General features: G+C 38.6%; 2 protein-coding genes across 3 annotated transcripts; both read left to right on the plus strand.

The window, feature by feature from the left end:
* Nucleotides 1–1,589: 1,589 nt before the first annotated feature.
* On the plus strand, nucleotides 1,590–4,850 carry cnpy4 (canopy FGF signaling regulator 4). 2 transcript variants are annotated; one of them, XM_079456440.1, is made up of 7 exons: nucleotides 1,640–1,818; nucleotides 2,132–2,258; nucleotides 2,357–2,453; nucleotides 3,356–3,478; nucleotides 3,708–3,825; nucleotides 3,967–4,110; nucleotides 4,252–4,644. In XM_079456440.1, exons 1-6 carry the CDS (start codon nucleotides 1,734–1,736, stop codon nucleotides 4,062–4,064), a joined length of 648 nt encoding a protein of 215 aa, XP_079312566.1. In that variant the 5' UTR covers nucleotides 1,640–1,733; the 3' UTR covers nucleotides 4,065–4,110; nucleotides 4,252–4,644. The 2 variants fall into 2 exon arrangements, with proteins under 2 accessions (XP_079312565.1, XP_079312566.1); XM_079456439.1 differs by having other exon boundaries at nucleotides 1,590–1,818; nucleotides 3,967–4,850.
* A 2,552-nt stretch (nucleotides 4,851–7,402) lies between these two features.
* ntn5 (netrin 5) lies at nucleotides 7,403–21,102 on the plus strand. Its single transcript, XM_079451570.1, has 7 exons — nucleotides 7,403–7,532; nucleotides 13,012–14,387; nucleotides 14,540–14,728; nucleotides 16,181–16,330; nucleotides 18,145–18,198; nucleotides 19,094–19,174; nucleotides 19,493–21,102. The coding sequence occupies exons 2-7, from the start codon at nucleotides 13,025–13,027 to the stop codon at nucleotides 20,206–20,208; spliced, it is 2,553 nt and encodes an 850-aa protein (XP_079307696.1). The 5' UTR covers nucleotides 7,403–7,532; nucleotides 13,012–13,024; the 3' UTR covers nucleotides 20,209–21,102.
* Nucleotides 21,103–22,135: the final 1,033 nt, after the last annotated feature.

Consider the following 22,135-nt stretch of genomic DNA (forward strand, 5'->3'; position numbering starts at 1 on the left):
AATGTTGCATATGATGTGTAGTGCTTGCTTGTCTTCCTGCACATGGATAGTTGTTTGTTTGTGGATGTAACATCATCCTTCCAGCCGGTCTAGCTCAAAACACAGTGACATTAAAAACAATTAGTGATACCAAGAGAAGTGTGTACACACACATGCACACTCACACAGAGAGAGAGACACTATCAGCTTACTTATAATGAAACAAAAGCCAGGAAGAGTGACTTGGCTTTATCTGTGCCTAAACTATTGCCAGCAATTGTATTAAAATATATAATGACCCAGAGCAAGCTATACAATTCTAAAATGTTTCCAAAGAAAAATGTATTGAGAGTAAATCCATCAATCCACATGCACATTCAAGCATGCACAGCCATATATGTATATATATATATAATTTTTTTAAAGTATAACATTGTAAATACATGCAACCATACGCTGTGCAGATGTCAGGCTGTTGGCTTTTACTATATATATATTAATATAAATAACTATTTATCTCACTTTCTTCATAGCTTTCACTCTTACTTTTGAAGTATATTTGGTGCTGCCCTCTTTGTGACCTTAAACCCCTGAACACAACTCCTATTTCTCCGAACTCTCTCTTTAACTACTCAGGAGTTTTCACAGTTGATAGCCCCACACACACACCGCTCCTGTGTATCTCACTCTTCTAATAACACACGGCCCATGCAAATCCGGATCACTGCATGTACCTCTTCCATGTAAATAGCCTCCAACTCACAATTTAGTCATTCTGTTCACAGGTATGAAGTAATTATCTCAGACCTCTGTCTGGATTTCTCATTACATCATTCTCTCTCCTTCGCTTCTCACAAACCCCCATCCCCCACCAACCTACCAGTAGGTTCAACATGCTTATCTGTCAATAGGCGTAGGGCACTGACACCTGAATCCACAAGAGGGCCATGGGTCGGGTAATGCACCCTGACACCCTACAGACTCATAAACTTCACTTCTATACCAACATCTAATTCAATCCTCATACCTGAGACAAGACTGCCGCTCGTGCTTTTTATGATAGACTATGTAAAACTTTTACAGGATTGCAATAATATGAGCATAATGTGCCAGGGTTAACCATAACTGTTGCTGTATACATTTTGCTTTTTCATTCTTCTGATAAACCTTACCTTATATAGTCCGTTATGGTTGATTCTTCAATAAGTCATTGGTGGGTGTTTATGTTAGAGTTTGTTCCTAATAAAGCACAACGTTTTAGTACCTATTAAATATACAAAAATATTAAAAAGTAATAATTCATGTCAAATAAATGCAAGCTGTTGCATCCCATTTCAGACCTGACCAGCGAAAGCATTTTATTGTTTTCTACATGGGCTATTGACTATTCCAAATCACCCTAAATAGCCTACATAATGTAAAACATTGTGTTGTATAACCATATATTTAATATTGTCTGAGTAAAGCCATGTCAACAATTAAAATCAGATTAAAATGAATGCTTGAAATTTAAAGTTTGATGCTTATAATTCGATCAGTGATCAGAAAACGTCGCACTTTGTGCCGTGTTTGTGAACTGAATATTCAATGAGTTTTGCTTTCGATTAACTACGCCTGCATCGATTGCTCATTTTCTTATTTTTCGTTTCGTCCACGTAGTACGCATGCTCCGTTGTGCTAGCATGAACCTCCCAAAACATCCTCAGAAATGTTGATGTGGCTCTAGTGTGAACTGTCTGAACAAATATTTCAGTATGAAACCCTTTGCTCTTGGTTTTTTGGGGATGTTTAGCCTCGTCTTGGCAAACCAAGAAGAGCGTTTGCCGAATAAATGCGAAGGTAACAATCAAAAAGTGCTCTCTTTTAGTAAACAATTATTATGTGCTTTAACTTACTCACCATAAGTAGGCCTACGTTACAATTACGAAATGATACTGAACATATACGTAGATTTACAAGTTTGTATCATGTATTTCCTCAGCAGTGCGCCGAACATTAAATTAACTATTAGAAACTAAACCTGTGCATTGAAAACTCAACTTTTGCAAAGTTTGCCTTTTTGTATACATCTGCTTGAAGTCTAAACGAAACCGCTTCCAAATGTTTACTTTATATTGTACCGACTAACGTTATATTCATTTTCTTTTGATAGTTTGCAAGTTACTGACTGTGGAGCTGCAGGACGCCTTAGAGAAAACTGGACGCTCGAAAGAGGTTTTAGAGATCGGAGAAGTTTTGGATAGTGGCAAGAGAAGACGCAAAATAAAATACAACACTTCGTATGTGATGATAACACACTTCCACGTCAATTTTGACAGTTCCGTCCACGCGAGTAAACGTAAGAATCATTCATTCTGAATACACTTTGTGTTGGCAGAGAGACTCGACTCACTGAGGCAATGGACGACATCTGTGAAAGAATTCTGCAGTATAAAGTACACGCTGAGAGACCAGGGAGCCTTCGCTATGCTAAGGTTTGAAACTCACCATACATTTTCCTCCTTTTTGAATATAATGTAATAACACTGGGTCACCCAGGGGTGTAGTATTGTTTTTTTAGTGAGTATGCTCCGATTCCCCCCGACCTACTCGCCGTTCCCAAGTTGACAACCCATTTATAAGCACCACCACACTCACGAATGCATAGAGTATGCTTCTATATGTAATATAGATCTAGATCATTATGTAATATAATCAAGAGCATTCTGAAAGATTTCTTACAAGCAATAATTCAATAGCCGATGACAGCTGGGGATTTTCAATGCACATTTGTGATACTTGTGAAAACCCAGCTTTAAAATAATTTATTTGTGATATACTATTTCCACATAAACCCACCATGCTGAAATATAGTATTACATAAATTATATTGGTTTGCTGTTACTTTTATGAACCTAAACATTTTCTTTTACAACATTTAAAAATGTCTTTGGCATTGATGGGTGTTGATCCCTATCTGCATCTCTTGTTTTTTCAGCAGGGCAACCAACAAAATGTAAAGAGTATCCTGTGAAAGTATATTCTTTAGATTTTTATATAGTTTTGATTGACTAAAGCCATGTCAAAGACTTACAGTAAATCATATTAAAATAAATGGTTAAAATCAAACTCTGATGCTTGTCACAAATAGCTAGATTTTTAGCCTACTTTTCACACACTGTGTCACACTTATGAGTGCAAGTTGAGCCTATTATTGACATTGAGAGATTACTATAATTATTAACAGTGAACATTTGTGCACTTTTATCAAGCACCCGTTGCACTTATAGATTGCTGGCAGTGTCTCTAGCCTGACTTTCAGTACGCTTTCACATGGCGTATACCTGCGTATCATGTAGACTACACCACTGGAGTCACCTCTTTTATTGTTTGTTAGGGCACCAGTCAGACAATGAGCACACTGAAGAACCTGGTGAATAAGGGAGTGAAGGTTGAACTGGGGGTTCCTTATGAAATGTGGGATGAACCATCAGTGGAGGTTGCGGACATGAAGAGGCAGGTAATACACGCACATGCACACAACATGCAAACATGTCTAGTGTGGATGTTATGAATGTAAATCGACTGTATACAGGCCTTGTAAGCGTGTAATTTCAAGGCATGGTAATGACATCACCTCCCACTCATTTTCATTCTTTGGTAAAATATTTATATTGCTGTAAGACAATGTAGATATAGTCGTATGTTTAAAATATGCAAATACCAGTGCAAACTGTTTTGTGTTACAGTGTGAAACCATGTTAGAAGAACATGAAGAAGTTGTAGAGAACTGGTACTTCCATCATCAAGATGAGAAACTTGACAAATTCTTCTGTGAGGCCCATGTTCTGAGAAACTCAGACCAAGGTAAGAAATGCAATTCTTTTTATCTTTGTCTTTTTGTCCTTTTGCGTGTTTGTGTTCACATGCATGTGTGAATTTGGCTGGTCATGTACACTCCCATATCAAACCACTAACCTAAATTTTATTTTTCCAAATTTCACCCAGAGTGCCTGAAGGAGGCATGGAAAGGTGACGTGGGAATAAAGGGATCAAAGGAGGAAAGTGAGGGAATAAGGCAGACCCATGACTCAGCAGAACTCTGAATGCAGAGATGCAATGATTGATGAATGGATACAAATGACAGGACATGTGAGGTTCCTTGTGGAAGAACAGGATTGTCAACATAGTTGATAAAACATGCCAATGGAATGCAATGCAATGCTCTTGGCTTCAACCAAGAGAGAAAATCAAGCAGCTGTCATAACTTTCCATGTTTGTTTTTCTTGCCAGATGGGATTTGGACAGTCCTTGCTGTTTTACCTCTTTGTCCAGCTGTTTTACCCATTTGTCCACAGTGTTACTAAGAATTAAGACTCTAAATGTGCCTTTATTTTTTCTCTGAGTAAGCATATAAAGTAACATGCAAAATAGACTTTGTACAAGTATTTTTGTATTAAATGGTACAGTTGTTTGACATCATGTTACTGTTTCCCACAAGTTAATCTTGTTGGCTGTTTTAAGAAGGGGACCGTTTTGTGTATTTTTGGTAACTAGAATGCTGGTGTATTTGTCATTGTTTTCCCTATGCAATATGTAGTTTTAAAAAATCTTTTTTTAAATGTTTCATTGTTGTTACAATAATAATGTTACAGTATTGTTACAATAAAATGACTCTGTACCTTCATTATTTGTTTTTGTAAACAATGGAAGCGAGACCATTTTGTCTTGAGATGGACTCTTTTACTTTAAGAAGCAAAGCACATTTCATGTACCCTGTTTAGTTTAAAAATAATCTTGATTTTAGTTTTTGATGCACACAGATTGTTTTATTATGCTGAATTGAATTGACTAAATTATTATGAAAACTTTCAGAAAACCAAGGACAATTCACAATGTATAACAAAAACGTATTGTGCAGGAATAAGAACAATACACCACGAACGGTAACATTTACAATAACGTTGTATTTGTTAACATTAGTATGCATTGACTAACACGAATGAGCACTAGGCCTATAGTTTAATAGCATTCGTTAATATTTGTAAATATGCATCACTTGATAATGTGACTAACCTCTATGGGGATGGAGCCTCGCAGCACTCCCCTGGCTGGTACTGTTATGTGGTTATATTTGTAGTCATTAGAAACATAGGTGGAGATTTGTTTAAATTATGCAAAATTAAAGTGTGTCTAATTTAAGAGCTTTTTTACACACGGGATGTGTATTAAATAAATAAATTGCAAGTTTTTGTGGAAAAACTGTACTTAAAGGAATACTCCATCCAAAAATGTTCTTATTTAGCACTAACTAAAGAATGAATTATATTTTCAGGAAAAAACCGAATGCACATGCCAAGTGCTTACTATTAGAGACCACATGGAGGCAGTAGAGCCCACGCCCTAGGACACAAACTAAAATATGTATCCATAATAAACTTGTCAGTCCATGTGGAAAAAGTAACTAAAGATATTGTGAGGTGTCAACAATTCAGGGAAGATAGGTTTGTTACATTCTCTTTTACGTTAAATCTCATCTTTGCATTTTTTTGCTTATATGTTAATAGGAGTCAGTGTTAGATCGCTGTGCACTGTATTGTGTATAAATGATTCATGTTGTGCATGAGTAATTGCCGTTTGAATAAACGTCTTTTTGGCCAGTGCTTCAAAAATTCAAAATGTGTTTTTGTGTCTTTGCTCTCAGAAAACATTACATTTGGTAGATTACATTAGTTTATATAACTTAAAATTGCCTGCATTTATTATTTTTTGCGAGGTATTTAAAACATGTCTTTGGTTTCAGAATTAGCCCAAAATCACATTTGAAACATTGCAAATTAAATCAATGATTTTCTTTGTTGGTTATTTGGTTCTTTAGAGCAGGGACTGGTCATGCCTTTGCCTTGATCAGCATTCCTACACATATCTGATGTCAGTTAAGCTCTCTGCCTAAAAGGAAAAAACATATTTATTTTTTAAGATAACAAGGGTACAATAAACCTATAAGACCTGTTAATGCATGGCATGTACAGCAAATGTAAGAAATATGCATGTGACGAAACTCTTCAATTTTTTTAAGCTTTTGTTTAATGAGATTTGTTTGTGATTCTCTTTTAATAGAGATGATCTACTAACCTTGATGTGCTGGTGAGCCAAAGATAAATTTCCACCTTGGTGGACAATCAAGATATGCAATACAATACAATACAATACAAATGTAAATTCACCAGTGATGAACATGCTGGTCCCTCAATAGCCCACACTTTTCATCCGGAAAAGTATCGGAAAATATTTGCACTTCGCCTAAAATATTTAGCGTGAAAATAAAAAAGGCCTTTAGATGAATACTTGCCTGTGCCTAACTTTGTGCTTCTCTGATCTTCCCTGAGATGTTGATTGTGTTTGATGGTTGGTCTCTGAAATGTTATGAAATGTGTATCCATGTAATTAATAATGAAGTGATTTATGTGTCATTTGAAACCAAAACAGAAATCGAGATTTCCTCTAGAATAAAACAAGGTTCCCAACCAGAGCAACTGTTTCCAAATCAAACAAAGTTTGCATCATCAAATACTTTAAACTTAATTAAGGGTGAAATTAATGGAAATTATTGGAGTTCAAACTGAAAAAGCAACAATTTTAATAAGTAAATTATACATATGTATATAGGATAATTGACATATAGGAGATACTTGAATTGTTGCAGTCTGACTAGCTCTCGTCTTCATTCGGTGTGATTCTTTCTTCGTTCCACCCTCTTTGTCAGCCTTGATGTCTGGACTTTCTCCAACTTGCTTTCAATATCACACAGTGTAATAGATCTACCAGACACTATTGTGTAGCTACAGCATTGTTGTAAGATCTTAGCTCTGTCACACAGAACTGGGTGGTGAACGAAAAAAAATGATATGCATCATTGTACTTGTTCATCCCTCAATTACGTTTGTTGTACTTGACTCCCATCCAAAAACATTAAATGTTCAACTGCATGCACTGAAGCATGGGTACACACAGGCACACACCTGGGAAACAGTCCTCCAGGGAAGTCATCAATCAGTTTTATGGGACTTCACCGGGGACGTTTCTTTTGTTTCCGTTCAATTCACTTGTTCTGTTTTACTCTCTCTTCCCTTGACTTACCCTCACTCACTATTTCCATATGGGTCAGCTTTAGATCCTTTCTAGGAGCGCCTTTTTCTGGGTTATCCAAAGTGGTGTTAAAATTGACGTTCGTAAGGGTACAGGTTCAAAATCCTTATGTATTCCGAAAACTGCTCGCAATTGTTTGAAAGAACATGACAGTTTCGTTATTTGTACATGCACTCGTTATTAATGTAGGGCCTATAAAAAGTCACGGTCTAACTGCGTTGAGTTTTTTGAGTGTATGTGTGCCCGGTGTTAGAGAAGGAGTTGACGTCAGGGCGATACGTAACCCTGCCGCGGCGCAGTGAATGCAGCAGGAGTCGTTAATGCGCGCTGCTCTCCCTCAGAGTATTTGTCTGCTGTACTTGCCGTGCACTTATTGATCAAACAGGACGCGGCTACGTTGGCAAACCCCCGTTGGCACCCACATGGTAGGTAACAATATTGCTGTTTTCATCTCATACCCCCGTCGCTTCGTTAAACCCGATTTGTTCAGAGCCGCTGACAGATCATTTAAATTTAGAACGACACATTGAACTGTTGATTAGTTATAACCACGGAGTGATGGTGTTAAAATAGACTTAACGTTAAAGGGGAAATCAAAACATCGGCTATTTAGATCGAAGAACATCTAAGGTATTTTTTTAGTTTTAGATCACAGGATCAACTAGTCATTTTTTATTTGACATCAAATTAAATGATGTGACATTATCATTTTTAGATATAACGTAAAATGGAAATGATCAGCCGACTGCTGCAGTGTTATTTAAACGCTATAAACCACATCTGGAAAACGGTGTAAAATCCTACTTAATTGAATTAATTAATAATTAACAACAACTTTAACTAACGCTGATAATAATAGTAGCATATTAATTATAGTTATTATTATGATTTCCGAGGTAATTAGATGTGACAAACAAATGACCTTGTCGTTTGGAGTTGTTATATGTGATATATTGTTGTTTGAATTATCGTAATATTTCGAAACATTTTTAAAGATAAAAAATTATATAAATTGGCCTTTTAAGATTGATTTAATTAGTTTGTTGTTAAGTTATAGCCTATTTGAGACAAAGGACGGTGGATGATGGGCCGGATGGTCTGTTAATTGTATATAAAGGGTGGCATGTGAATTGTGCCGGAGGGCTGCGCGTAATTTAACGATAAAAGAGATTATGCCTTATTCACGTCAAAACAGGCCTGAAATAATATCTAATATCAACCAATTTATTAGACTGCTTTCGCTTAAAATACTTTGTACTCAAGTATTTATAAAAATTTGGAGTTTTATTTATGTATTAATTTTTAACAAACAAACACGTTTTAAAAGGTGCTGTTGGGCAGTTTCCAGAATCTCTTGCAGGTGAATTTGTATCAAAACATTGTAATTGTTCCAGGCATACAGTGAACCTCAAATTATCTGTAATTTGCGTGTATGCTTATTGCCTTTCATGTCTTACCAATGTGCATAATTATCAAACTTGTTACATCCAATTTAGATAGCATTGCACCCAAATAACAATTAGGCTATTACTTTTAAAATTTAAGGGCCTCATCAATCTTGCAGAGCAAAGAAAAACCAAAGCCCAAAAATAACAGCTTAAGGCCATGTAGGTGGCCAGCTGCAAAACCGTTATTTTAGTACAAAAATGCAATTTCCGTTCTCCTTAAGCGGCCGCACTTTGTGTCTCATTATACTGTGACATATGTCGGGTCAACTGATAAACACGAATGGTTGTAATTACAGCTCCATAAAACGGATTTTTCATTAAATGATCATTATAGGGTTCGCCTTCGTTCACATCCCATATGATTTATGTCTTATTGCACAATACAAACTCATATTGCATTGGGAATATGGAATTTAAAAAAAATCTTGATAGGCCGGCATTGATCAGTTATCAGCTATTGCAAAGCTGCCAACGTACTGTAAAGATGATAAATTATGTTGTGTTTCTTTTAACACGTGATGAACTTTCATTTAAAGGTTTAATTAAAACTAAATGGGATGAAACCCCCTTTGCTAATTGTTCCGCCCTAGGTTCCTCGTGGAATGTTGTGCTTGGCATAAGTGAAGCATGGAATCACGGAAGGCGATTTCATGTGCATCTGTTTTTCAACATTGAAGTGAAACCTGCAGGGACATTTCATGATTTCACTCGCAGCGTGGGAGAGAGAGTGTGTGTGTGTGTGTGAGAGAGAGAGAGAGAGAGAGAGAGAGAGAGAGAGAGAGAGAGAGAACGTTTTCCCCTTTTCCTGCCCTACTGTAGCTCCATGTGTTTTCCCATTTAATCCCTCCATGCTTGAACCTAGAAAACTTGACGCACTGTGGATATTCTCATTTAAAGAATTTATAAGCACACAAGGTTACATCTGGCTTGGTTGCTTAAATAAGATTTCATAAAGCACGCACAGGCCCTTCCTCGTAGTCGGAATTATTAAAAACAGCACTTGTGTTCAATCTGATAAACTGTGCCGAATAAAACAAATGTATATGATATTGTTGTGTAGGCTATTGTATGTTAAGTTATTGCAGTGTATTACAGTCATATTACAGTCATAACTTTACCATAATTAATTAAATACTTGTAACACACTGCAGTGAGCTTAAGAACTCCGTGATATTAATAGGCCTATATGTTTCCTTGTTCTTTGCATGTGTCCGGTTTTAATTTTTGAAGATAATTCGAAATTACTGCCAGCTACGACATGGCTAAACAGGTGTGTGCGTGGAAAGAGAGAGAGAGAAGAAAACTGTTTGGCTGAAGTGTCTCTTCTAATTTCTCAAGCAGACAGAGATTGATTATTTAATAATGGAGTGGGGCCTTTGACCTATGCATTTAGATAATTTAATGACGCGCATGCATATATAGTGTGCCTTGAAAGCAGCTTGTTCAACATTCAACAGTACTTTTTCGTCCGTGACGAAGAATGTTTACATTTGTTAGGCAGGCCAATTGTCATCTGTCCTAAACCCAAGCGCATTTTTTCTTTTATGTTAATATAGTCTATAGCAAAAACGTCGTTTTATCACAAAGTTATTTTTTTGTTTGATACAAACCATACTGCAGTTAGGCTATTTCTTTCGAACTTTAAATAGGCTTGAAGGGGATGTCATAGCTTCAACAGGCCTAGTTCGTTTCATCATAATAGATGTTTAAGGATTTAGACTGAAGGACCCGTTAACAAGAAGGAACCCTCAGTGTCATGATCAAGGTTGTCATCGGGTATTCTTTCTGCACATACGTGGCTATAAAAAGTCTACTAAAATTAGAGTCGGGCCTGCTGACTTCTCTCCCAAATATTTTCGTACGTGTTAGCACATTTTATGTTAGACACTTTGTTGACGAAATTGTCTGATGGTCAGGGCCGGGTCTGGAGGTACAGGGCATTTCCCCAGGTTTTTCTTGGGCACCTTGAAAACTTCCAGCTGACATTGAATAATGATAAAAAATATGTTTTTGTTTATTATCTATTAAATAATCATATGTCAATTTAATAAAAATATATGCATGTAAATAACTAATATCTGCCGAACAGAATATATGATTGTCCCTCCAGTCGAGTAGGCCTACCGGGTCTGGATATAGTACACATATTTTGACCCTTTCTGATATTTGATTCTAATATAAATTAAGACGTCGTATACTATTTCTCGTTGGCTCGACAACAATGTATCTTACGCACAACAAGCTGTTCCACTCATTCTCTTTGACTTTGGGATAACATGAAGATGGACCCATATCATGTTCAAAGCTGGTTCGGATGAACAGGAAAGCACACTTAGCAGCTCTCCTACAACGCCGGGTGTTAATTTATGGAAAGAGCAAGGCAAAATGTGGAAACTGTATCCAGGGTTCTTTACGCGCTAGACAGAACCAACAAATCAATCTGAATTTGTTTCTGTGGAAGGACGACGTTGAAAGCGTATAATCTACAATAAGTATGTACATTGAAGTTTTCAATTGGATTTAACACAATTAAAGTAATAATGACGATTACAAATGATCCGAGGGTCAAACCCTCCCCTCTCAAAACTCGCGCCTCTCTTGCATTACCAACAGCCGCGAATATCTCCACACTCTCATCACTTTCCCAACGCACAACCTTACGCGTCGTACTCAGATATATTGCCCTCTCTCTGAAACCTGAGATTCAATTAATCAAACGATCAATTAATGCGGATGGGGTTTTCGCAGTGTTCTCAGTTTTCCCCCGGGGCACGTTGCAACATGTGTGGAATGATCGCGAGCCTAACACTGGATCCTGAGAATGCGCTGCGGAGGGCAGGAAGGTTGGACAGCACTACTGGCCGTTTATCATCACCTCGCGTTGAAGCAGACAACTGACGACGTTTTAAGAAAATGCTTCACATTTATGAATATTTTTTATATGTAAACGCAAAGAAACCACAAATAAATACGGAGAGGGAACTGCACAATAAACAGAACGAGGTAGACATTTTACTTCTCACCGTCAGTTATCCTTTGACCTTCATTTCCCTCGGGGGTCCTCATATTTCAGCCTATGGGCTAATTGAGCGAGGTGACCGCTCTCGTGAATCTCTCCGTTCTCCTCTCCCCTAGCGGGCCGTTTATGCATCCCTGCTGACTTTCACTGTCAATGTCAAACGCTTGTTAGAAGATCATCAATCACGGGCACTTAGGAATATTCTCAGAAGTTTGAGGGCAGGAGATACACTGACAGAAAAACAGAAAGCATATGTTTAGCAGACACAGTGCTCATCTGTTATTTAGGGTGCGCTTCCAACAGTTCAACAACGGAGATCCAGTAACTTTAAGAACTGACTGGACACAAATATAAAGAGTTTCATGCAACTCGGTTGACTGCCCCTTAAACCATATTTTGCCAGGCCTTTAGAGCAGTTCATGCATTGTTTCTTCTTGTCTGCGGGAGATATTTCACAAGTTTTTGTGGTTTTGGTTCTAAACAGAGAAATACACAAGCTGTGTCATTAGGCCAAGAAGAGGAAGACATAGGTAGAGATTCATTACCATGTGCCAGCAGACAGACAGGCACAGGCTTACTCTGTCTATCCAAAGGAAGTAGCTGAATGAAAGCTCATGTTGTAGCCTACATGCATTTCTCAGATTCAATCTATAAATCTGCCACTCCAATTTATCTTCTAATTTTAGTGAGGAGCATGGCATTTCTCTAACCTTCTCAATTTCTCTACTATTTTCCATTTCTCTTTCTCTGTTTCTCCTTCAATCACATTTTAAAAGCATGTCTATATGTTTTTTAAATCATTTTATTTTGAATTTATGTGTAGGCAGTACAAACTGAGGATCAACTTCATGCAGACCAGGATCCTGGGACATAGATTCAACGTGGAATTTTACAGGAATTTTACTTTATGAATCCTAATATTCCCTTTTATATCTGAATCATGTCTGTATTGTTTCTTCACTTCTCCACTCCCAATTCCCCATCTGCACTGGCCAGGTTCGGATTAAAAATGCTGGGTGGATAATATGGCCATAAATATGACAAATGGAAAGGGGGTTGGAATATTGGACCAGCTGCTCCACGTGCTCTTTTTCATGTCTTGCAAACTCTCCATGTTTACACACTCAACGGCCCCATCCATTCTTTACGGCCTTGATAAAACAGGTTCAATATTTAAAAGCTGACATTAACCGACATTAACCAGGTAAAGGGAGGACCTCCACTGACGGATATGCCACCGATTGGCTGGATTATGTGGTTAGAGTCATGAGTTCGGATGTTTTTGGTTCACAGAGGGTCTGAGAACATTACAACATCGCAATGTAATGTCACATGTTTGGTACTCACTCAAATAGTGTGTAAATCCATCAATACACAGAACATTTATTGTGCGTCTTATCATTGATTTGGTCTCTTTCTTCTTTCCTACTGTCACAGGCTCGATGACATCATGTCCAGATATCACTCCCCTCTTTTCCAGACCCTCTCCTTTCTTTTCACCCTCTTCCCTCTCTCCCTTCTTTCACCTCTTCTTTCTCAATCTCCTCTCAGCTGGACTTCTCCACATGACCCCTGCTACCATCTGGATGGGCGTCCGCGCCACTGCCTGTCAGAATTTATCAATGCTGCATATGGATTGCCTGTGACCATGGAGAATATCCAGCAAGCACCCAAGACAAACATCAGCACCTTAACAGACCTTCATAATCCTCACAATCTGACATGCTGGATGCCTGCTGAAGGCTCGGGTGGCAGAGATTGGACTTTCACAATTCCCCTGGGCAGACGCTTTGAAATCACATACATTAGTCTTCAGTTTTGTCAACAGGTGGAGTCAGTGGAGTCTTACTCCATCACCATCTTAAAGTCAATGGACTTTGGCAGGAGCTGGCGCCCCCTACAGTATTACTCCAGTGACTGTATGGGTATGTTCGGCCTTCCCACTCAGTCTATTGCTCAGACAAGGCACCAAGAGACCGAGGCTCTGTGTTCAGATCCCAGGCCTCTGCAGAAGCATCGTGGAAATATTGTCCTGGCTTTCTCGACTTTGGATGGACGTCCTTCATCACCAGATTTTGACTATAGTCCAGGGCTCCAAGACTGGGTGACTGCCACAGACATAAGGATAGTATTTAACCAGTCAGTGGCAAAAATGAACAATCAGGGAGAAAAACTGAACGAGGTGGAAGGTGCGTTAAGATGGAGGGCAGGGAGAGAAAGGATGACTACAGCACTGAAGTTTGGAGAGAAAGATACAGGCACTAAAACATCAACGATTTGGGAAAGTAGTCGAGACAGAAAGACAGAAAAGGCAACACAGAGAAATCGGAATAAAAGTACTTTACAACAAAATGGACATAACGTCACCCGGAAGGAGATGGGATCTCAAGATAGAGTGGGAAGAGGTAAGGTGGAGAGTCGCAAGAAAGAAAATTGGAAACCGTGCCAGGGTGGCACCTGTAAATGGTCCATAACCAACCAGCAGGCTCCCAAGGGGCGAGAGTTGAGGAGAAGACGAAATAATGGAGGGAGAGATAAGACCAATTCTGAATCAAGAAGAAAGGCTCCACAAGACCTCCCTCCGTCTGCTCTTTCTGCCCCATCTAATTTCCCTCTCGCCCTTTCCGACCTGCAGGTCGGAGGCAGATGCAAATGCAATGGCCATGCCTCACGCTGTCGCCGAGACAACCAGGGCCGTGCTGTGTGTCAATGTGAGCATCATACGTCTGGACCAGACTGTGATGTATGTGAGCATTTTTTTTATGATCGCCCGTGGCAGCGTGCCACCCCCAGCCAACCACACCCGTGCGTCCGTGAGTTATAAGCCTGTGTGTGTGTGTCTATTGGTCTGTCTGTGATTGGATCCACGTTTTAAATTATATTCAAAAAATGTATCTATACACAATTTATGAGTCCCATATTCTTGTCTTATCAATTTCGGCCACTTTTATTTTTTCTCTCCCAGCATGTGAATGTAACGGTCATTCTACTAAGTGTAGGTTCAGTATGGCTGTGTATCAGCAGTCCGGTCGAGTCAGTGGAGGCATCTGTTTGAAGTGTAGGCATCACACAATGGGACGGCATTGCCAGTTCTGCCAGAACGGATACACACGGGACCACAGCAAACCACTCAGCCATCGCAAGGCCTGCCAACGTGAGTAACAAATGATTGTGTATGGAAGTCGTGTTTTAAGATGTTTTAAACTGGTATGTGTGAATCATTCTTTCTGCTTCGCAAGCAAAAGAAAAAATATGTTTTCTTTTGGTTTAGCCCATCTGTGGGGTCTGAGGTGTGTGGCTGTGAAAGGCAGCATAGTCTGTGTCTATGTTATGGCTACACCATGAGCATTGGAATGTGCATTGACATTTGCCCTTTGCTCTCATGTCTATGGCATGTTCACGAAGCGTTTCATTCGATGCAACCCAATATAACATCAGTTTACACCGTGTGCTTCAATAAATATGTCATAAATCAACATGTTTCTTTGTCTCTTAATATACAACTATAAAGTAAATGTATACAAAATCTTACTTATGTTCTGAAAAATCGCTAAATGTAAATATTTGAATTAAGCGCAATATAATTATCTAGAAAGTGAAATAGAAAGTGAAAGATTTAATATCTGTTAATGTTGAAGGACGCCTGACTTTTTAAAAAAGTGCATAAATGTTTGTAGGAGAGTTGGAGCTTTGTTTGGATGAACAAGGTTTGAGCAGAAGCAGATAAGCATAGCTCCCTTCTCAATAGTCTCCAAGTCATCACACATATGTTTTATGAGGAAACTGTTGCTTAGGGAGCAAACAGGACTTGAAGTAGACCTGAGGACATGAACCACAGCTGACTGTTCTGTGTAGTATTATCTTGTTCTGTGTAGTGTTCATTGACATTTCCCTTCATGTCTCTAACTCCACCAGACCCACCATTAAAGGAACAGTTCACCCAAAAATAAAAATTCTGTTATCATTTACACACTCCCGAGTTGTTGTGCATTTATTTGTTTGGTAAAACACACAGAAAGATATTAAGAAGAATGCTTGTAAAAACCATTTAAAAACCAATTACAATGGTGGTCAAAAGTGCCTCAGAACTGTTTGCTTTCCTACCGGTACATTCTTCAAGATATCTTCTTTTGTGTTCAACAGAACATTGAGAAATTTATGAAGCAAAATGTCCTACTATGGTTGTCAATGGGGGTCTAAGAACTGTTTGATTACAAACATTCTTACAAATATATTTCTCTGTTCATCAGAGCAAATAAATGTATACAGATTTGGTACACTTTGGCAAGTAAATGAGTAAATGAGAACAAATTTAAAATTTTTGGTTAACTTAAATACCTGTTCTTTTTCATTCATTTTCTAAAAAACATTTTTAAATATCTTTTTAATCAATTTATTCCAAACTTTCTTTCATAATCTCACATTTTCATTTTGCAAAAACGTTTTTATTGCTTTGTTTCGGTGTTTGATAAGATTTCTGTCAGATGCACTTCCATCATATTTTTGCTTTGATCAAGGTATGGACAAACCTTTTTGTGGCAGCCATGTTTGTCAATGTCTGTGGTCAAAGTGTTTTTCCTTTCTCATTCCTCTCTCTCTCCCCCAGCATGTCAGTGCCACCCGATGGGTGCAGTGGGCCATTGGTGCAACCAGTCATCAGGGCAATGTTTGTGTAAAGAGGGAGTCATAGGGCAGAGGTGTAACCGTTGTGCCCCTGGATATAAGCAAGGCCACTCACCCCTCCGACCCTGTATTCGTGAGTACAATTCCACAGCTACAATTTTGCTACAATAATGCATCACTATTTTAATTCAATATATGGCCATATATACACTAAACATTTTGCATCATCTACTGATTGTTCATTACTTGTTAATTCTTATTTTTTGTGACTACTAGGATTAACTTTTAACATTTTCAAAGTCACCCGATGGCTAAAGCAAAAAATGCCATCCATTGAAAAATGTTTTTAATAATGCTTTGTTTTCCACAACTAATTCAGTCATTCAAACATATGGCTTCAGATCAAAAGGTTTTTAAGATAATACATAACATTTCAGTTAAGTGATCCAAAATTTCTGTATGGTCTTGAAAGTAAAGTTTCTGGTTACATCAAGGACTCTTTCCAATAATTTCTGGCAATCTGGAAACGGGTTGTTTAGTTTTATCCTGATTTATTTCTATCTCCATTCCTCTTGATCCAATTTAATCAAATGTCTGTATTTGTTTACTCTGAGCTCATTATCATTGCTTTGTTTGTTGTATCATAGTTGTATTGTTTATTTATAGAGGATTTAGCAGAAGTCTCTTTTCGTAGCTCTAAACCTTGCCCTCATTCCTCTGAATATAGTACCATGCAAAGTCTCAGAACCTATCAGCTTTTATCACTTGGCTTTCCTCAACATTGCAATCAGCTTTCTGGGATTTCCGCAGTTGTACCTGCTGTCTAAATAAGTGATAATCCATCAAACAGCATTGTGTTTAAACCTCAGAGTACTTTTACATTTCTAATCAAGTGACACCATATGGTGAGCGGCACCTGTTGTGGTGTACAACCGGAGCAGCGTCCCTCCCAGTACGACAGACGCATAATTCTTCACGGGTTACGGCTCAGTGATAGAAGAGCTTGTTTGTTGTTCTACATGGATCGACTCGACATGGATATTTATAGAGTGAGGTCCCATCCTTCCTCCACCAAAGGCGAGCCGCAGCTAAAAACACAACCAGCACTAACTAACCGTTTGCCACCTCTAATGGAGCAGCCGTCGTTTATCAAAAGCAAAGTGAACCAGACCTCAGATATTATTGGCACAACATGCAAGGTTTGTGGGGGGTCTTTATTTTGGATAACATTGAGCAGGAAGTCGCATGTTATTGAGTTTGAACTGTTCTTCACATCTTCTGCGACAACTGTAACTTTATGGCAGATAGATTCACCCACAAACCCTCCGGCCTTCACAATTACTCAGAGGCCTTTCTAACTCTGCTAAGCCTACAAACACATCTCAAACATGGATCTTTTTGAATGAAGCATTTGAAGCATCAAGCCCTTGACGTTTGTTATGAGTTATAGCCAATGGAGTTTAGAGAGTCTGCGGGGGGGTTGGATGGATATAAAGTGTCAGTGCCCCAGTTGTGTCAAGAGATGTGGGCAGAAGTCATGGATAATATATGGTTGACCTAGCACAGCAGACCTATCATGGGCAGAATGTATGTGTGTGTGACAGAGAGCTTACTGATAGGTGCCCTATTGACCTCTGAGACCACACACATGCACAAAATTGTCTAGACCCACATACTGCAACAAACATACACTTGTTTTTGCCAAAGGCTAAGACACAATAGGGCACACCGCAGTCACAGCACAACTGTCCTTATTCTCCCACCCAAACACACATACAAATGCCAAGTATGCTCTAATGAGCCACCACAGGGATTAGAATTAGTCACCACAGTAGGGGTGTGAAAAGGAGGAAGGACAAAATGAAAGGCACACAAATAAACTTGTCACTGCTTGCTGTAATTTAATGAGACCCTCGTCCTCTTTCTCCCTGTCTGTTGTTCATTCAGGTATTCAGGAGGTTGCGCCACCCACCCCAGTTTACCAGCCCCAGTACAGCATTGGTAAGTCAACTGGTAGACCAGTAGATGCTGTTTTTACGAATCATTTTATTTCCTCACGGAAAGCCACATGAATTTCACATACTAATTGATCAAAATGCATGGGATCATATTTGATACGTGGTGATGTGATGCTATCCCTTACACATATTCACACACATGTTTTTGCATTTTCAAGTTACCCACATGTGAAAATTATGTGGTTGTTCTGTAAGGTTGTAAACTTCTATATCCAGGTTCACAGTTGGTCTAAAAGTAAAGCAAGATTCTGAACTGCACTAGTTAAACCATAGACTGAACAGTTGTGATTTACTGCCCCCTTGTGGATGAGATGTGTACAATGTTTGTACGACCTGTCTACAAAAGACACAAATCACAGCAAGTTCAAGCTTAGATTTCTTTATGAGTAAACCATGTTCATACTATTGGCAGGAACAGATTCTTTTACAGTATGTCCTGATTATAGTAACATATACCTGTGGCAGCTGCAATGCCAATATCTTTGGAAGCACTTTAACACAGGAAAGTCCATTACTGCTGATTGATTTCACACACACATTACTGTGATCTGTCTGTTGCAGAATGGCTCACTCTGGCTCTCTAGAGAATTCAGCAATGTATTTTACATATATATAAACGCATATCACTTCACTGCTGGATGTGGAGCTTTATTAAATGCTTGAAAAGAGCTTAACAAAATCCCATCTCTTGCCTTTGAGAACATGGTAGCATGATACTGGTGGTCTTAGTTTTACAAACCAGAATCAACTGAGTTAGTAACCTTTTTATTTTTGTTAATCTTCCAGCACTGTCTCCATAACAGACAGCAGATCAAACAAAACATTGTACATTTAACTAAGTAATTTATTGTTTCTCTCTTCTTTAAACTCTTCTCTAGGTGAGGAGTGTCTTTCCTACTGTCCACCCTCCCAAGCTAAAGTCAGAATGAGTTTAGAAACTTATTGCATCAAGGACTATGGTACGTCCCTAAAACTGTTCTGTTGTTGTACTGTATGTACTGTGTGCGGTAAAATTTATCACGATATTAAATGCAAATAGTGACATTTGGATCGTAAATACATGTAATGATTTAACAATAGTTATCTAAAACATTGTCAGACCCACTATTATAACAAGCAGTGTCCATAAAAGAAAGTTAGACTTTAGTTGTTCCGATTTTAGTTGAAGGGTTACATGTCTATAGTGTATTTTTAAAATGTCAATTGAATCACAAAAAGATTAATAGTTTTTATTCTTTTTCTATCTTTTCCGTGTTTTCTGTGATTCTTTGGCTCAGTGCTGAAGATTCAGGTGAAAGGTAAGGAACGTTCCGGCCCCTGGTGGCAGTTTTCTGTGTTGGTCCATACAGTTTTCCGCACAGGTTCGTCACACGTGAAGCGAGGCCTTCAGGCTCTCTGGGTTCCTGACCGGGACTTGACCTGTGGTTGCCCTGCACTTCAGGTGGGTCGAAGCTTTCTTCTGATTGGTGCAGAGGAAAGTGGGCGGAGTTGGGTCCCGGAGGAAAAGCGATTAGTTGCCGATCGCACCACAATGGCTTTGCAGTGGCGGGAACACTGGAGCCCAAAATTAAGAGGCTTTCGTGGGCAGGACACCAGGGGAAAGTGCCCACAGGGAAACACCACTGCAAACAAACACTCAGACCCAAACTTGTTTGAAGAATACACACCCCCACATCTTGAGAAACCTCACTCTGAAGTTCATTTACGTCACAAACATACACACACAACGACACATAAACACAAAGCCTTACATGGAAAAAGTCTAAATACAGCAAGGCATCTTGAGCAAGAAGAGGACCGTGAAAATGACAGCCGTAATGGAAGATACTCCACATCTACCTCTCCTCCGGATACAGAGAATATATTGCAGAACACTCTGGATCCTCTGTTAGGTACTACAAAGATTAGTCATGGCAATGAGCATGACCAGTATCACCCAACAGTGTGTCCAACTGATAGAGTGAGAGATTATGAGCAGAGAGACCTAAGGTGAGATTCCACTGAGAAAAATATGTTATTCTATCTACAGAGATATTCTATCTGTCAGACCTCTAGTCCCATTTATACACTTTTAAAATTAAAGGTGCTATACACTGTAATGTTCTTCACAGCAATGTCATAAAAAACCTTTTTGTTCACCCAAAGACCCTTTTGGTCACCATTTTTTTCTTGCCTTTTTATAGTTTAAATAACTTTTTCATGTTTAATGAGTTTTCCATGAGGATGTTAAAGGTTCTTTATGGAACCAAAGAGGCAAAAATGGTTCTTGGATGGCATAGCTGAACACCTTTATTTTGAATAGTTTAGGATTGCTGAGCCACGGATGTCACTGAATATTCACATGCTGTATCTAACTGCTTATGTATTGAACTTGTATTATTAATTTGTCATTTGCACACCATCCTGGAAAACACTAGTTCAAAACTTTCAACTTCTGAAAAACGGAATGTTGTGGTCACTTAAGGTGTTACCCTAAATGCGTTTATGTTTTGTCCACAGTGGCTCACTTTCGCTGTTGGTTCGAATTTTGTGTTTTTTTACTTCAAGGACAGTGTTTTCAGGTCAGAAGCTGACAAATTGTACCCTGTATTGTCAGATCTTTGATGAACACATTGAATTTTGGGTAAACACAGAAAATAAAACGTGATATATGCCAGACTTTATTATGCTTTCACTATTCATGTCTTTTTTTTGTTTTGGTGGCTTGGCTAAAACATTGCTAAAACAATGTTGTAAACACAAAGGTGGTGAATTCAGACTGTAGAAATATTAAACTGAACTTCAAATGGTGCCTTTTAAAGTCGTATTATTGTGAACTTCTTATTTAACATGTAAATGTTACAAATATCAGTGATTTACATAACACTCTACCTCATAATAAATATTGAAAACACACATTGCAATGTTGGTTATTTATAAATGTGCTTCCTCTGTAAAACAATACAGGTGGGTGTAACTGAATTAGCAAGTAATTGAAGATCAAAAATGGTCACTTCATGGAAAAAGTCTGCATTAAATTTCTTACTTTGTATTAAAAATATACTTAAATAAAAAGTGTGCAGTCAGAGCCAATAACCCTTTTTGACATTAAGTGACAAGTTTGATTCCCGTCTCGAGCGTCCTTGTCACTATCCAATGCTTTCCTCTCAGTTCTCTGCTGTCCTGTCAAAAAAAAACTGTGTGCAAAATTACACAAGAAAGTTAAGTAAATCCTATAGCTGTTTTAACAGTGTGGAGGGGGAAAGACACATGGTGAGAGTCAGTAAAAGCAAGCGAGACAGGCAATGATGCACCTGCTAGGTTTGCACAGGAAACACCTGTTCCCAGTTTTCCTGTCTGCCTGACGACAGTTAATTTAGTGTAAGAAATCTCCCACAGCTTGAAGAATCAAACTGCCCTTTCATTTCCTCGTGAATTATATTGCAGGAAGTCTTACTAACTCATGTGCTCCAACATCCACATGTCCTCTATTTTGTCTACCAGCCAAGTGTGTGTATCAGATAACACGCTCTTAACACTATCTAAGACTCCTTAGACACACGGTTGTGCGATGTCTTGATACTTCACGTGTGTAACATTTTTGACACAGTTAAACATAACAAAAATAGTTTCACCTGTACATTTAGGCATGCAGTTCGTAAAGACACCCGATTGTCCAGTGGGCCAAAACCCCACAAGAATATGGATCTTTGTTTACTGGGAAACTTTTTTGAGAACCGCCGCCTACAGTACATTAAGAGACAAAGTTCAACAAGCTGTACTGCACTCTCTACTGTTCTTTCTCACAGTGTGAGTAATGATACCATAGATTGAACCACAGTGTTAAAAAAGCCTGTGTGAACATGGTGCCGGCACGCTCATGTTCAAATCATGCACGCATACACATGGACAGGCACACCGAAACAAGATACACACACACG

This window comes from Barbatula barbatula, assembly GCF_947034865.1.
Source record: "Barbatula barbatula genome assembly, chromosome: 1".
In the NCBI taxonomy this organism is placed as follows: domain Eukaryota; kingdom Metazoa; phylum Chordata; class Actinopteri; order Cypriniformes; family Nemacheilidae; genus Barbatula; species Barbatula barbatula.